Below are 17,903 nucleotides of genomic sequence, written 5' to 3' on the forward strand. Positions count from 1 at the left end.
TTTTAAGTGTCTCTCTGTGTTAATTAGTTCAAGTGTTACTGAATGTTTTTTAACTAGCTAATTTTGGCTAACTCTAGAAGTTTAAGAATTTTTAACCATTTCATAAGCTTTTGTAATTATATATGATTTGTAATCATATTACAGGCTGGGTGCAGTGGCTCATGCCTGTAATCCCACCACTTTGGGAGGCCAAAGTGGGCAGATCACTTGAAGTCAAGTTTGAGACCAGCCTAGCCAACATAGTGAAACCCCATTTCTACTAAAAATACAACAATTAGCTGAGTGTGGTGGTGTATTCCTGTAATCCCAGCTACTCGGGAGGCTGAGGCAGAACTGCTTGGACCCAGGAGGCGGAGGTTGCAGTGAACCGAGATCATGCCACTGCACTCTAGCCTGGGTGACAAAGCAAGACTGTGTCTCAAAAAACAAAAAAAAAAATTACAAAAATTGTACACAGGATTATTATAAATACCCTTTTAAATGAGCTGTTCCAAAAAGTAGTTTCTAATACTCCTAGGGGCTTTTAAAACCAAATTTGTTTTTAAAGATTAAAAAATATGAAAACAGCCTATTCACAATTAAATAAAAAGCAGTAATTAAAATACTTGATGAGCTATGTGAAATAATGGTTATTAGGAGATTTAATTTGTAGTTTAAAACATGTACAATAGGATGTGCAATTCACAAGTTTCTTTTAACATGATAACGCTTAGGATTTTATCATTTCATGTTAAACCATACTGTATGTTATAGTCCATGTATTTTTAAATATATTTAAAGTATAAAAATTTGGCTTCTAGCATTGTGATTCAGTTTATATTAGCTATTTCACACAAATATCAAAACCAAAACCCAAATATGGCAATAATCGTGCATAAATACTGTAATGCTAAGCCAACGTGCAGGTTGGGAGAAGGATGAGTTAAATAGCCAAAGCTGTAAAGGTCAGTACTGTATAATGGTTTTAGTTTTGTTTAAAGTAAAAAATTCTTGCCTGGATTCTGAGTGACTATTCATATTCCTTCTCTGAAAATGTCTTTAAGTTTGTTTCTTTAAGACACATGAACACAAAAACATTATCACCTCTCTAAAAATTACTCAAGCTTTGAGCACATGTGTAAAATCAAGTACCTGCCTCCAGACATTCTTGTCATTTAAACAACATTATTTTAGATATTCTATGGAAGATTTTTTGGTCTGTTGTTGATTACCTTTCATTCATTATTTTATTAAACATTATTCATTATTTAAAATAATTTAAATTATTAAATTATTTTATTCATTATTTATTATTAAATTCATTATTTCATTAAAATCATATGCTCTTTGTACAAAAAATACAGAAACATATAATGTGCTTTGAAGTAATTTTAATCTTGTTCTTTATGTGTACAAATATATTAAGTATCAAATATGGTAGTTATATAACTTATACCTATATAAATATATATACATATATTTCATACACATATAAATTTGTTAAAATTTTTGCTAAAGTCAGGAGCAGTTTGACCTTTAAGAACATATTGAATAAAAAAATGGTAAGTATGTGACATGATGGATATGTTAATTTGCCTGATTTAATAATTTCATAAGGTATACATATACTAAAATATCACATTGCATCCCTTAAATTAAAAAATGTTAAAAAAGGAATTAAAAACAGAAAACGTATTGGTTCCAGGTCAGTATGTTTGAAATAACTTCTAGTAGACAATTTCAGAAACAAATTATTTACCTTCCTTAATTCCCTAAATGTCACTGCAATGTTCAAAAATAATAAATGACAGATATCTTAAGACATTCTTAAAGGATACTGAATAGGTGAGTAAGATTGAGAAAGAGCTAATTAGTGTTGAGCAGGTCAGAGAGCTACTGGGGCGACAGGGGTGGACCCCCCCCCCAGCAGCCCATTGGGAAACCTTTCAGCTCAGAGCTGCGGCAGCCGAGAGGGGAAGCATGCCAGGGCTGAACGGAGGGTCTCTGGAAAGCAGGCCTGAGGCTTGTGACAGGAAAAGCTGCATTTGTTACTTGCTAGTTCTTGCTAGCAAAGTAAAGTGGGGGATTTGCTGGTGCTTCTAGTCAGTGCCCTATATAACTTCAGTGTTGTCCAAAATACAAACTTTTTAGCATACAGGATGAAACAACACAAAAAGGCTCAGCAAAGCAGTGAGTTCCTCCCTGTAACATCCTCTCATTATTTCCCACTGGAGAGCACAAATGTGTTCAGACTCAGAGAGCCTGTCCGACGCCCTCAGTTGAGGCCACAGGAGTAAGTCGGGGCTCTTGGGTCTCTTGCTAGTGACTTTCACAAAGAAGGCAGTTGGAGTTCAACTCTAAGGCATCACTTCAACTCTCCTGTCTGAGAGCCCCCAAGCCACCACTTTGCTCAAATATAGCTTTTACCCCAGGTGGGCTCCCAGCTTGTGAGCCCCAAAGGGGAAAGGAAAAAGGAAGCAGTGGCAATTGTCTGATGGATAGAAGTGTATAGGGACCCACCCCATCCGCACTACCCACCAACACTGATTCTTTTAAGAAATGTAAGCAGAGAAAAATCCTCATGCACAAGAAGAAAAGCAACAGCTTAAGAGAAGGAAGACTAACAGGAACAACCATATAAATGGCCCCCACCTAAACAGAACATGCACAGGAACAGGAGGGAATTTCAAAGATGAGCGTATTACAGTAGCCCCCACTTATCCAAGGGGACATGTTCCAAGAGCACCAGTGGGTGCCTGAAACCGTGCAGAGCACTGAATCCTAAATATGCTGTTTTTTTTCCTATCTATACATACCTATGATAAAGTTCAATTTACAAATTGGGCATAGTAAGAGACTAACAACAATAAACTAGTAATAGAACAATTATAATAAACTATACTAAAAGTTATGTGAATGTGGTTTTTCACTCTGAAAATATTTTCTTACACTGTACTCACATCTTTTCAGAATACAGTTGACTATGGGTAACTAAAACCACAGAAAGTGAAACTGTGGATAAGTGAGGACTACGCCATATGCAAGAAGATAATAGAGCAATGTTTATAAAATTCTACAATAGCAAACAGTGTTAACAGTAAGGGCAAGAGAAAGATATTTTAAGACATACCAGTACTCAGAAAATATATTAACCTAAGTACAACCTTTCTGAAAATAACTTGAGAAAATACTTCACCAGAAGAAACAGGAGCTGGAATGAAGAAAGGGGAAAATGTGGTACATAAGAAAAAAGGTGGCAATAAAGCTGGTAAAATTTGTTTAATTACTGATAATATGGTTGTGAATTATTAAGAAAGGATTTATAAAATAGAAGGCACAAAAAGTAAAACAAAACTAATCATCCAGAAATTAAACTTCCATATTATTTCAACAAAACCCGGAGGCAGGCAAGGGGAATAAAAGCTTTCCCATTACGTATCTGCTTTTGGCGAAAAAAGAAAAAAGAAAGCTTTCCCAAAGGAAAGGTCTCCTCTTGTTTGGTAAGCAAAGGTGAAGATACTGTTACAATTTTAAAAGTGCTAGGGGAAACAGGGTTCATCCAGGTTTGTTAGAAACGAGTCAAGTTCTAGACTAGAATGAAGATTCAGAACTTCCAAGTGTATCTGACAGGAATAACAATAAAAGATGAGAGCCAGTAACTAGTCTTGATTCAGGGGAGAGGGGATCCCACAATTCTGTAATACGCAAGGTCTCTGTCTTCATGCAAGTGCTGTGGATCTGCTGTGCTGTGTGTAAGAGAGGCAGAAAGGCAGTTTACATTGCCGTGGCCACATATAAAAGCTTAAGTAGCCCCAATTTTCTTAACTGAAAAACAGTGGCATTTAGTATAGGCTGGTTTGAAATTAGAGTAACAGAATAATTTAAGAGCAAAATCTGCTGTGGACATTGCCGACGGCTGTGAAGGGTAATTACGTACTAGTAACTGACTTAAGGCAAACAACTGATAATCAAAGGAAAGAGTGGAAGAGCATCTCAAAACAACTAGAAGGTTATTTTTCTTCCAAATGATTGCTTTAAATTGGGATCTCATTTCCTGTGACCTTTCTGTAAATTACATTATTAATATTTATGTTAATATCTTTAATGCAAAGTTATCCTGTTTTCTAAAACTAAAACCTCCTGCACCAAATTGGCTATCCATGGGTCTCAGCTTGGAGATGTGTGGAGAATCCTCTCCTCAGGATAATGTTACTGAGACTGCAGGGTGACTTGTCCTGATTTAGGCTGGGAAGCTGAAGGCCAGAGATGATTAAACTCTCCAGATTAGAGATTCTCAAGACTCTCTTAGGTTTTTTGTTTTAACTTTTTACCATGGAACATCTCAAACAAAAAGTACATACACATACATAAAACTAAAAATAATAGCAGAATGAACCTCACACACATTTCTCACAATTTCAAAAACTGTCAACAACACATGGCCAACCTTGTTTCATCTATACCCAGCTTCCACATCCCTGGATTACTTTAAAGAAGGGCTCAGACATGTCATTTTGCTGTCAGGTGGTTTGCTGTCCCACTATTTAATGATGTAAAGAAGGTTACGTTTTCCTGAGCAGGACCATGATTTGTTCTGAGTATTTTGTTACTACGATTATAAGTTAGGGCAGTGGTCCCCAACCTTTCTGGCACCAGGGATGGGTTATGCAGAAGAAAGACAATTTTTTCATGGATGGGGGTCAGATGGGAGATGGTTTCAGGATTGTTCCACCTCAGATCATCAGGCATTAGTTAGATTCTCATAAGGAGTACACAACCTAGATCCCTCACATGTGCAGTTCACAATAGGGGTCGCGTTCCTATGAGAATCTAATGCTGCCGCTGATCTGACAGGAGACAGAGCTCAGGCAGTAATGCCAGTGATGGGATGCAGCTGTAAATACAGGGGAAGCTTTGCTCACTCTCCGGCCGTTTACCTCCTGTTGTGCGGCCTGGTTCCTAATAGGCCTCAGACTGGTTTGGGGACCCCTACGTTAGGGTCCGCTTTAACAATAAAAACTAGAGTAATTTTATTGGAACAATTTTTAAAAAATTCAACAGATACCTATAAAGGGCCTACTATATACCAGACATCAGTATCAATGGACAGAACTAACTAAATATGCACATTTTGACTTGAATTTTCTAAAACTAAACTGATTCATAAAAGAAGTCTGTGTTGCATTATGAGGCGGGGAGGTCTCCTTTAGAACAAAGCATTCAAGCAGAAGATGACTAAGATGTTGCATTAGGTTAGACTTGGGCAAGATGCCTTTTGAGATTTTCCCCATCTCTAAGATCTTGTTTTTGTAATTTAAAAAAATGTAAATGAATAAATGCCAAGGAAGAACTTGGGACCCTAAATTATATGCATACATTTTTCCACATGGATAATTTCTAAATGATCAATATAAAAAAAGTCAGACCTTCTTTTGCTTCACCCAGAGAACTGCCTACTCGCTTTAGCATATTATTATTACAACTGGGAACTGGAATATCTTATCAATATTACAAAAACCCTATGCTCTGATTCCCATCCATTCTACCTGGCTGGGGACCTCTGTGCGAGGAAGAACTTGCAGACTTGAGCATGCAAAGCAGTGGAGTCACAGGCCCTCATGCTAGTCAGCAAAACTGTCACAAGCATAGACAGTTCAATCACATTCTATTGTAAGAGTATAAAACAGAACTTTTAGTATAAAAGTAGTTTCAAGGCTTGAATAAAACAACTTACTGAGCACAGGGAGAACTTCATTTAACAATATACAGATTAATACCTCTTGCACTTAAAATTTTCCTTAGTACTTAATGCCTAACATCTGTTCTAGAAAGAATTAATCTTTAATCTGTCCAGGTATGCACATGCACATACCACATTCAGATGAACTAAGTAGTAAATATATGTTATTTTTGTTGTTGTTGTTTTGTTTTTAAGCTTCAGACTTGAGCATATAGTTCCTTTAAAGTACACTGGCTCCAGCCTGGCCATCATGGCAAAACCTCATCTCTACTAAAAATACAAAAAATTAGCAAGACATGTCTGTAATCCCAGCTACTGGGGAAGCTGAGGCATGAGAATCGCTTCAACCTGGGAGGCAGAGGGTGCAGTGAGCCGAGATTGCGCCACTGCACTGCAGCCTGGGCAACAGAGCGAGACTCTGTCTCAAAAAAGTTTACTGAAGTACACTGGCAAAATTCAGATGAAAGAAGGAAAAATCCCACAGTTATCTCATTAAACGGAAAGAAAATATTTTGAAAGAGAATTATTAATTTAAATTTTATGCATATTTTTGAAGCAAATCACACTTATTCTAGGTTGGAGCAAAACGGTTAGTTTTACAGGATCCCATTAAAATAATGAGAGGAAAAACTCACTGTTACTCATCGTGTGTTACTCTTTCTGTGCATTTTTGGTGTAAGCCTGAGAAATTATGTAAATTAGAGTTTCTAGTCACAGAGAATCTGCAAAAGATGGGTAGACTTGAGAAGTTAAACTAGGAAAGGCATTTCAATCTTTTTAAGAAATGAATGACTGACTAGTTGTGTCCCTAATAATCAGCAAACAGGTCAAGGTGGAAATCTGACTTTGAATTGGAGTTTCACCTATTTTGATAGAATGCTTTTTAGAGACACAGATGAGTCAGAGGCATCAAGTGTTGCTTAGGTACTAGAAAAGAAGGGAACACTGTTAATCAAGATAGCCAATCCATGACTCAAAATATAGCTGGACATTTATTTGACATAAATTTCTTGAATGCCTTCTATGTACCAAACCCTGTGTTAGGTACCCAGCAATCAAAGACAAATAAGACAGATGATGCTCTTAAGTTGCTTAGAACATTACAGTATATTAGGAGTAAGAGAGATGCTAATGTGAATGACACAAATAAATAAGCCTAGATTTCAGAGTGCTTGCCAACTATTCTTAAATGGATGGAGGAAGGAGAGATTAAATGTGATATTAAAATAAATGAAGACTAAAAGTGTGTTGCTTTTCACCAAAAAGGATGATGCTCATGTGCAAAGGTAAAATAACTGATTTTAGCTTTTTTTTTTTTTTTTTTTTTTTTTTTGAGACAGAGTCTCGCTCTATCGCTCAGGGTGGAGTGCAGTTGCGCCATCTTGGCTCACTGCAAGTTCCGCCCTCTGAGTTCACACCATTCTCCTGCCTCCTGAGTTCACACCATTCTCCTGCCTCAGCCTCCCGAGTAGCTGGGACTACAGGAGCCTGCCACTATGCCCGGCTAATTTTGTATTTTTTCTTTTAGTAGAGATGGGGTTTCACCACATTAGCCAGGATGGTCTCGATCTCCTGACCTCATGATCTGCCCGCCTCGGCCTCCCAAAGTGCTGGGATTACAGGCGTGAGCCACCGCGCCTGGTCCTTTTTTTTTTTGTTTTGTTTTGAGACAGAGCCTTGTTCTATATCCCAGGCTGGAGTGCAGTGGTGCAATCTTGGCTTACTGCAACCTCTGCCTCCGAGGCTACAGCCTCAGATTCCTGAGTAGCTAGGACTACAGTCACGTGTCACCACGCACAACTAAATTTCGTATTTTTTGTAGAGACAGTGATTTCACCATGTTGGCTGGTCTGGTCTTCAACTCCTGACTTCAAGTGATCCGCCTGCCTCAGCCTCCCAAAGTGCTTGAGATGTTTTCATCCTAGAAATTATGTGACTTCTGTTTGGTTCCCCTGGGAACCAAAATCTGCCTCAGTCAAATGACTGTATTGGATTTAGCAGTTTATCCCTAAGGAATCAAATTCCAAACTCTTACTCCAGTATCTCCTTGTTTCAACTAACCGAACTTGGTTATTCTAATTACATACACAATTAGTGTTAGCAAAAGTTTCAAGAATTTCTTGCCTTTATTGGATTTAGCAGTTTATCCCTAGGGAATCAAATTCCAAACTCTTACTCCAATATCTCCTTGTTTCAACTAACCGAACTTGGTTATTCTAATTACATACACAATTAGTGTTAGCAAAAGTTTCAAGAATTTCTTGCCTTCTTATCTAGAGGTGTCCAGTTGAAGAAGGAAAGAGATAAAAAAAGTACTTCAAACTCCAAAATTAACAGTATACCAAATAAACAGCGTACTTAATTTTTTTAGCTTTAAAATAGCCAAATAAAACTTTCTTGAAAATGGCAAAAGAGAGGAAATGGATAATAAAAAGTATAGAAATGATTAGACGCATGTATCCGTATTTTGTGGCTACAGTAATAATGAAGATGGGTGAAACTCTTAGTTCAATTAAGGCTGAATCTGCTGTTTAGAAAGGAAGGATGCATGTTATATCAGTTTCATCTCTCAAAATAAATCTCAACACTAATACATTATTCTGTTGCTTTTCTGTGTTCAGCTATTTATGCTTATTTCACAACTGTAATAAATATTTCTACAAAGTACATGTGCCATTTTTTTGACAAACAAATCAATATGGCTCTCTTGCATCACAACAGTAATGCAAAAACAGTCACCTCTCAAACACCAGTTCAGCACAGAACTCTCAGCAAACTAGGAATAGGAAGAACCTCTTTAATATGATACAGCAGAGCATCTACCAAAAAACTCTATAGTTAATAAAACACTTAATGGTGAAAGACAAAATGTTTTCCCCTTCAGACTGGAAACAAAACAAGTATGTCCACTCTCACCACTTATTCTATATAGTAAATGAAAATTATAGCCAGCACAAGAAAAATAAAAGTCACAGGGATTAGAAAGAAAATTATCTCTCTTTGAAGAAGACAAAGTTGTCTATATAGAAAATCCCAAGGGATCTTCAAAAAACCCTCCTAGAACCAGTTAGTGAGTTGAGCAAGGTCACTGTATACAAGATCAACACACAAAAACAAATTTCATTTCTATATACTAAAATATGTGGAAGCAAAACTTAAAAACACAATATCCTCTACAGTCATCTTAAAGAAAATAAAATCCTTAGGCATGCACTTAACAAAACATGTACAGGGTCTTTATGACAAACATGGGCTTCAGGTGGAGGATACTACTAGCATGGGTGGGAACTGGTTACAATGAACAAATAAGTAACACAATGAGGAAAACTGAAGTCACATTTCTCACTGCTGGAAGAGATATCTACAAAAATAGACAAGATTAGAAAGAACCCTGAAGTGCTCCATTTGGATTAAAAATGAAATTATTGCAATGAATTATTGGTTATATAGTTAGCATATACAAATATAAATAGATGTAAACATAGTTACAAATGTGTACATTTGTGTATGCATATGTGAATCCATACCTGTATTCTCCTAGCTGTGTCCACTGAGAGAACCTAGAAGAAATGACAACCCAGTAGCAACAAGCACACTGGGCAACCATTTCAGAATGTGGTTTTGAAATGCTGTTCTCTACTAAAAGAGAGAAATGTCTGATTTCTTGGAGAAATGTCTGATTCCAGGCTTGGGACAAGGAGGGTACAAGATGAACAGTAGAATGTCAATTGATGGAAATACAGAATCACTATTTGACAAATGTAGAAGGTTGATTCAGGCAGTTGTCAATGTACTCTAATGGTGCTAGGCAAAAGTTTCATAAAGAAAATACTATTAATGTAATATCTGAATATTGCCCCCCAAAACACTAATGAATTACAAAGGGGAAAACAGTGAGTTTAGGGTAGAGAAACCTGGTGATCATCAACATGACCAGGTGAGCAAGGTTAAGGTCATGGTGGTAGGACAGGTCAACATCATGTGCTTCCTGACATGATGCACTGAGAAATGCACAGCATCAATTCTGTAACTCCTTGCAGCAGAATTTCTGCAAATAATTCATGACCTAAGTTGGGTAAAGAGGAAACAGTGCTATCTCACAGAATGCAAAGCCTGGATTCTTTAAAACTGATACGGACATGAAAAATAGGAAAAGACTGAGGAACTGGTCCAGATTGAAGAAGTCTGAAAAGATGGGACAATTAAATGTAATAGATATTTCTGGACAGAATCCTGGGCCAGAAAGAAAAAATATTTTTGGGACAGCTGGTGAAATCTGAATGGGATCTATGTATATAGACAGTATGGTGCTGTACCGGTTGATCTGATCTAGAGGGTTGTACATTGGAGCATGTCCTTGATCTTTGGAATACGTGGAGACAGGGGAAGAGAAAGAGAACAAAATTAAATGTTAGTACTTTACTCACCAATAACTTTAACAAAATAAGCATCTGCTTCAAAGTTATTTTTTAGTGTATGGATGGCAAAATCATTCTTTGTATATCCTTTACTTAGCACTACAATGTCCAAGATTCCCTGGAGGGGGGAAAAAAAGCAAAAATGGTAAGAACAAACTATTAGACCAACTAAAAAAAATGACCATTAAAATGCATGTCATATTGTTTATAAAGTAAATGTAGTCTTATTTATTCATCCTCATGTTTAAAATAAAATCGCTATTAAAATATGTAGTATATGCACACAAGTTTCAATAGCAAAATATAAAGAAAATAAAAAACATCTGTAATTTTAGTCTCTGGAGATAATTATTAGCATTTTGGTATGTTTCCTTCCAGTCAAATTTGCATGAAGTTTCAAAGGCCCATGATGTGGACTTGCCAGAACCTTTCCAACCATCAGGGGGAGTACCTTTTTATCTCCCCTTGCCACCACAGCATTTTACCATTTGCTTTCAAAAACAAGGAAGCTTTGCTAATTTTGTCGAAGGGAAAAAATGTATGCTCATTTAAACTGATATTCCTCTGATTCTTTTCATGAAGTTGATCATTTACCATATTTTTAAATATGTCAGCAACTTGGGTTTTTGTAGTAAACTATGTTCTATTTTTGCAGAGTATTTTTGATGATATCAGTTTGTATAAGCCCTTTTAAATTATGAATATTAACTATTTGACTCTTTCATGGAAAATTTGTTTCCCAGATTTAAAACAATTTTAAATTTTATTCATTATGTTTTTGATGTACAGAAATTAAAAATGGATTTGTAGTCAATTCTCTTGCTTTGTCCCCTCGTGATATTTCTGTCAATTACTTTTATGGTTGGAATCTGCTAATGAAAAGTGAAATAACACAAGATCTGATTGCAGGAGAAACAGGGGAAAACAAGGACCTGAATAATTCATATAACTGAGAATAAGCCTCTTAGAAAAAACAAAACAAAATAAAATAAAAAATGGGGTAAATGGGGACATAAATGTCCTATTGGGCATTTAACTTTTAAAAATAAATTATCTTACTAGGATATACTATGATACATTAATTCTGGAATTTAACATTGCTTTTTTCAGAATTTATTATTTTTCAGAGTGGTAAACTGGCATTTCACTTTAGAAAGGGGAAAACCAGAACCTTGAAAGCCTTTCACAAGGTCACCTGGCAACCAAAGTCAGAGTCACAAGAATCTGTGGAAATAGATGCTACTCTGGTTCACAAAGATACAAGTCAGCACTAAATTCATTCTTCTGTGATTTTGTGCAGATTCAAGGGTCTGTTATCTGTTGGCTGTAATTTTTTCTACTGTTGAACATTCAGATCTGTCAGTCTTACAGCATGATGTTTTAGTGGTTTAATCCAAATATACACAAAATGAGATAAGAGAGTTTTCATATTTGACTGTACTGATCAGCCAACGTTGTCAATAGATTTGTTTCATCTGCCATTTAACATTAAAAGGGGCTTTCCTTAATTAACTCATTTGCTTTTGTTATGTTGTCCACATTTTCTGGTCAAATGGAATGAAGCTAAAGTGTGAAAAGGTGAATGGCAATTAAACTTCAAACACACAGTGCAGGTCTGAACTCACATCTTCGTAAATGTCAAAGAAGGTGGCAACCATGGCATCCTTAATTTGATTTAGGTCTGTCAGCTCCCAGTAGACTTTGAACATTCGACGCGCCTCTTCACAGCTTGCATTATTACAAGGGACGTTCTCCAGTAAAAAGGCCTGCTGGTTGCTGTGCGCCAAACGAAAGGCATTTTGTTAATATAAGTATCAACACTCTGTAGCATCGGCTCTGTAGTATTTCCTAGATTCAAAGGAGATGGTAAATGGTACACAGTGAAATTACATGAAAAAATCTCCACATTTTTTGTTTACGGTACTGTCATTAAAAAATTGTTGGCTATCCCTTTTCAACCTTTGGCAAAAATACTCTGATTTTATAGGCGAGTTGATTGCTGGCTTCTTTCCTTTTCTATGGAGTTTCCAAGTCTATCCCTTCTTCCTCATTTACTACTCTATAGTCATGGACCCTGAGTTCCTGGACACTGTCATTATCTGTTTAGATGTGTATTACTTTTCAATGAATATCTGCATTTTAACTAGAAAGTCTCATAAACTCAAAGCAATGAATCTATAACAACAGAATTTCAGCTGCTCTCATAGGCAGTAGGGCAGATATTGCCAGGAAGCATCATATGTTGCACAGCCATGAAGTCTTCCCTCTTGAATCCTACTCTAGAGGCAAAGTATTTATGAGCTTAGATTCTGGAGCTAGATTACCTAGATTCAAATCCTGGCTCTGTTATTTGGCAGCTCTGTGGCCTTGAGTCAGTTATTTAACCTCTAAGACTCAGATCCTCATTTGTAAGCTGTGTAGTAAGAGTACTTACAGCATAGGTTGTTAAGATGAAATGAAAAGTGAAATAACAAGGAAACTTACTTAGAACAACTAAGGAAGTTAGTTTCCTTGAAGTAAACTGCAAGGAAAGTTACTTAGAACAACTCCTGGCATCCAGTTAGTACTCAATGAAAGTGTTTATATTATCTTCATTTTTACTATAGAGTGCAATACAATGCCATGTAAAAATATTTTCTTTAGATACAGAAATAACTTTGTAAAGTGTGATTTTATGTAATAGCTCCTATTTATAGGTATTTTCCCAAAATAGGTATATTCTTTCACTTTTCTCTATGCATATAGAAAATAACAGATGATAGAGCTTAAATTTTATTATTGTTTAATTTTTCTCTAATAGTAATTATTTTTCATTTTATTTTTCTTGAGACAATCTCACTCTGTCACCCAGGCTGGAGTGCAGTGGTGCAATCTCGGCTCACTGCAACCTCTCTGCCTCCTGGGCTCAAGTGATCCTGCCACCTTAGCCTCCAGAGTAGTTGGACTACAGCTGTGTGCCATCATGCCCAGTTAATTTTTGTACTTTTTTTTTTTTTGAGACGGAGTCTCGCTCTGTCACCCAGGCTGGAGTGCAGTGGCTGGATCTCAGCTCACTGCAAGCTCCGCCTCCTGGGTTCACGCCATTCTCCTGCCTCAGCCTCCCGAGTAGCTGGGACTACAGGCGCCCGCCACCACGCCCGGCTAGTTTTTTTGTATTTTTTAGTAGAGATGGGGTTTCACCGTGTTAGCCAGGATGGTCTCAATCTCCTGACCTCGTGATCCGCCCGTCTCGGCCTCCCAAAGTGCTGGGATTACAGGTTTGAGCCACCGTGCCCGGCCAATTTTTGTATTTTTTGTAGAGACGGGGTTTTGCCATATTGCCCAGGCTAGTCTCGTGATCTTCCTGCCTAGGCTTCCCAAAGTGCCGGGATAATAGGTGTGAGACACCATGTCTGCCCTCTAATAATTATTTTAAATAAATCTGTAAATAGAGATTTCTTTTGTTCATATAAAAATATTACTATGGCTCTGGGTGAGTTTGATTATAAGAAAGCAAAATTTATAAGTGTTTAACACAGAATAAAAACCAATGTTCCAAATATTCAATTTGGATGATGTCTAGTAAACACATAATTGGCTTCAAACTATTTTTCCAGGTGAAAAATTCCAAAACAAATAGTTCACCAGAACAATTCTTTAACAAATGAAAAAAATCTTTCAGACCATAATGTTTACTTGGAAAACTCTCAGGTGACTTTGTTCATGACCTATTATAGAACAATATTCATCCACTAGAAAGAATAAATGATTTCTTCTTTGTCTCCTAACAATGAATTTTAAAATTCTCATTTATAAAAATTTTTCCTGGTAACTTACCTATCCTATCCTTTTAGCTAAAGAAATTTTCTAGATAATTCACAGAGAGGCAGCACACTCTGTTATTAGATTGTATTAAAACATGAGAACATGTGATAAAAGCAGACTTTCTACAACACTCTATAATCAATGCATCATATGGTCAGCATTTGAGTGAGCATGCATCCTTACTTCCCTTTGCAAAACTACTGCATATATCTCATTATTATAAGTCTGGCCACAATTTCAAATATACAACAAACTACAACAAAAACCCTTTTGCAGTCATGCAATTTAAAATGTTATTCCTTCTTTTGCCCACACTAGACATGGCACTGGTCAGCTTGTTGGAGAGGCTGCTACTTGTGAACCAGTGCAGGTTTTCTGGACTCAAAGTTTATGCAGATCTGCTGGATCTGGGTCCAGGGAGTCCCAGTGATGGGCCGATCCTGGCCATGCCCAGCTGGGGAGTCTCAGAGGAGCAGGGAATCAAAATGCTTCATGGAATCACCACCCTGGTCTTCAAGCTCTGGCATGGAGTCATAGTTGCAGCAGACTATAGGACCACAGTGGGTGCTTACATTGCCTCCAGATGGTAAAGAAGGTGGCACAGATCAACCCCTACCCGAAGCCATCATGGCTAGCAGCACAGCAAATTGTAGCTTCTGAGAATGGCTGTTGGCTCGGAAATGTCAAATGTATGAGCTTTGAAATAAGGAATGCATCTCTGTAGCAGCTGCTTGCCAACATATTGCATCAGTACAAAGGCTGGGGGCTATCCATGGGCAACATGATCTGTGGCTGGGATAGGAGAGGCCCTGGCCTCTGCTACACAGACACTGAAGGGAATCAGATCTCGGGGGCCACCTTCTCTGTAGGTTCTGGCTCTGTGTATGCTTATGGGGTTATGAATCAGCGCTATTCCTATCACCTGGAAATGGAGCAGGTCTATGATCTGGCCCATGAAGCGAGCTACCAAGCCATCTATTAAGCCATCTACCTGCATAGATGCCTACTCAGGAGGTGCTGCTAACCTCTACCATGTGCAGGAGGATGGCTGGATCCAAGTCTCCAGTGACAATGCAGTTGGCCTTCATGACAAGTATGACGGATCTACCCCATGAGGGAGGGTGATGTGGCTGTTTGCATTTCTTGGGTGACTGTCATTGGTAATATGGATACAGTGCTCCATCTTATCTCTAGTGGAGGGGTCTTCAACTGTATCAATACTTTTTAAAAAAACTCTAGAACACTGACCTCCATATGTTACCAGTCGTTAATGAGCTGCTGCAGAAGTGGCTATTTTACTTTCTTGGATATTAACATACTCTACTCACTACTTTACTTGAATGAATGAATGAATAAATAAATATGTAAATAAATGAATAAATAAAATGTCACTCTTAATTTCTGATATCAGTTTGTAAAGATTATAAATGTCTTAGAGCTCACTAGCTACTCTGGTCCTGTACTGTGAAACATGAGGTTTGTAATAGTTCAGTTCTTTAAAATTCTACTGAGCTCTACAAGTAGAACCCAGCATCTTGCCTTTAAAAATAAAATTTGATGTAAGCCAAGGGGGGAAAAACCTTGATCCATTTGGTTTAGAAACCCTTGGGGACAAAGAGTCTTGCTTCTTTTTAGTCAATTTCTGTGTGTGTTCTTGGCAATTATAACTAATATATCTTAAAATTTTTTTATTCAAAATGATTACGACAGCTATCATAACATTCAATAGGGAGATTTAAAAAGTCAAAATCCTTCCTTTCCAGGAATAATCAATGTTAGTAATTTGGTGTTCATTTTTGTAAGCCTTCTTCTAGGCACATATAAATATGTAAATACATATATCCTTTAAAAAAAACCTAATTGGGTTCTAATACATATATTTTTCTATAATATTTTTCTTTCCACCACATTATATAGCATACACAAGGGGGAATGGGATATAGTCTGATTGAAGACTTTTGATCCCTATATGGAAAACTCCCCCCACAAGAAGGTGTACCAATTTAAGTCTCCCATTAGTAGCCTATAAATTGCCTGTGTCTCCACAGTCTCATGTTTTTCCAATGGTTATTCCATTATATGGCTAAGCCATCATTCATTTTAACACTAGGCTATTGATGGTCAGGTTATCGCCAACTGTTCTGTATTACACACGCGCACACACACACACACACACACAGAGAGAAAGAGAGAGAGAAAGGTTTTCTTTGGGAACTTGTACAAGAAATTCCAGATGACAGTCATCTGGTCAAAGGACATAGATACTTTAAATGACAACAGTTAAAGATTAATGGTCCTCTGAAAAGCTATACCAATTTATATTTCCAATAATGTATGAGTGTCTTTTCATATCTTGCCAGTATTAGTACCATTGCTTCTTAGTCTTGACAGTTGAAGAGCTTAAAAATGACTTCATTCTTCTGATGATGACAGCAGTTAAGTATTACATTTATGTTTATAAGCCATTCACATTTTTCCAAAGAACTGCCAATTAAATTTATGTTCTCACTGATTTTTAGATCTCTTATTGTTAGAGACTTCAGCCACTTATCTGTTAGTCTCATATCCTTGTTTGTAAGATGGGAGTCATAATAGTACATTACCTTCAAATGGCTGTTGTAAGGATTGAATGAGAAAATACATCATAAAGTGTTCAGTATAGTGCCTGGTATAGCACAGTCCACATTTAATAACTGTGGTTATTATTATTATTATTATCTACTGCTGTTATTATTACCTGATAAGTTGTAAATACTTCTTCCCAGCCTTTTATTTTTTTAAAATTTTGTTTATGGTACCCTTCACTAAAAGGTTTTTAATATTTATGTAGTCATTTATGTCTATATTTTTCTTTATAGCACTATAAGAAATGTTAAAGGAAGTCTATCAGGCAGATGGAAAATGACACCAGATGACACTCTAGATGTACACAAAACAAGGAGCACTGAAAATGGCAAACACGTAGGCAAACAGCAAAGTTTTTTTCTTATTACTTAAATTTATTTAAGGAGAATCAACTGTCTAAACAAAAACCAACAGAGTATGGTGTTAATAAGGTAGTAGATGTAAAATGTGTGATAAAAACACCACTAAAACCGAAGGGGAGAAATAGAAATATACTATCATAAGGTTCTGAAACTACATGTGAAGTACTATACTACTGTTTGAAGATAGACTAGGATAAGTTAAAGATGTATAAACTCTATAGTATTCACTAAAATAAAATCTATAATGAATAAGTCAACAAAAAAGATAAAATAGAATCATAAAAATACTCAATTAATTTAAATGAAAACAGAAAGAGGACAAAAACAAGAAAGTATATTTTAACCATATCAGTACTGACATTGAAGATAAAGGGTCTAAACACACAAACTACAAGCTGTATGTTGTGAGACTGGATTAAAAAATGAAGACTCAACTATATATTGCCTACAAAAAAACTACCTTCAATATAAAGATACAAATAGGTAAGATGCAAAAGCAAACGATAAAAGATAGATCACCCCAATGAAGGCAGAAAGACAACCCACAAAATGGGATAACATTTTTGCAAATTATATTTGACAAAGACTTGCATCTGGAATATACAAGAAACTCTCACAATCATAAAAGACAACCTAATTTAAAAAATGCATTAAGTATCTGAATAAACATTTTTTCAAGGAAGATACACGAATGGCCAATATGCACATGAAAAGATGTTCAACAAAATTAGCCATCAGAGAACTCCAAATCAAAATCACAGTGAGACACTTCATATCCAGTACAACAGGTATAATTTTTTTGTTTGTTTGTTTTTGTTTTTTGTGATGGAGTCTCACTCTATTGCCCAGGCTGGAGTATAGTGGTGCGATCTTGGCTCACTGCAACCTCTGCCTCATGGGTTCAAGTCATTCTCCTGCCTCAGACTCTGGAGTAGCTGTAATTACAGGCGCCTGCCACCATGCCCAGCTAATTTT

General features: G+C 36.7%; 1 protein-coding gene and 1 pseudogene across 1 annotated transcript in view; one reads left to right on the plus strand and one right to left on the minus strand.

The window, feature by feature from the left end:
• The window catches only part of ITFG1 (integrin alpha FG-GAP repeat containing 1), a 277,510-nt gene that overhangs the window by 88,198 nt on the left and 171,409 nt on the right, over positions 1–17,903 (minus strand). Inside the window, exons 11-12 of the mRNA XM_023189598.1 lie at positions 11,763–11,913; positions 10,147–10,255 (exon numbers count right to left, since the gene is read on the minus strand). Coding sequence (XP_023045366.1) covers positions 10,147–10,255; positions 11,763–11,913 — 260 coding nt within the window. The remainder of the gene's footprint in view (positions 1–10,146; positions 10,256–11,762; positions 11,914–17,903) is intronic.
• Positions 14,259–15,056, plus strand: LOC111524414 (annotated as a pseudogene).

Source organism: Piliocolobus tephrosceles, chromosome 17 (assembly GCF_002776525.5).
Source record: "Piliocolobus tephrosceles isolate RC106 chromosome 17, ASM277652v3, whole genome shotgun sequence".
NCBI lineage: Eukaryota > Metazoa > Chordata > Mammalia > Primates > Cercopithecidae > Piliocolobus > Piliocolobus tephrosceles.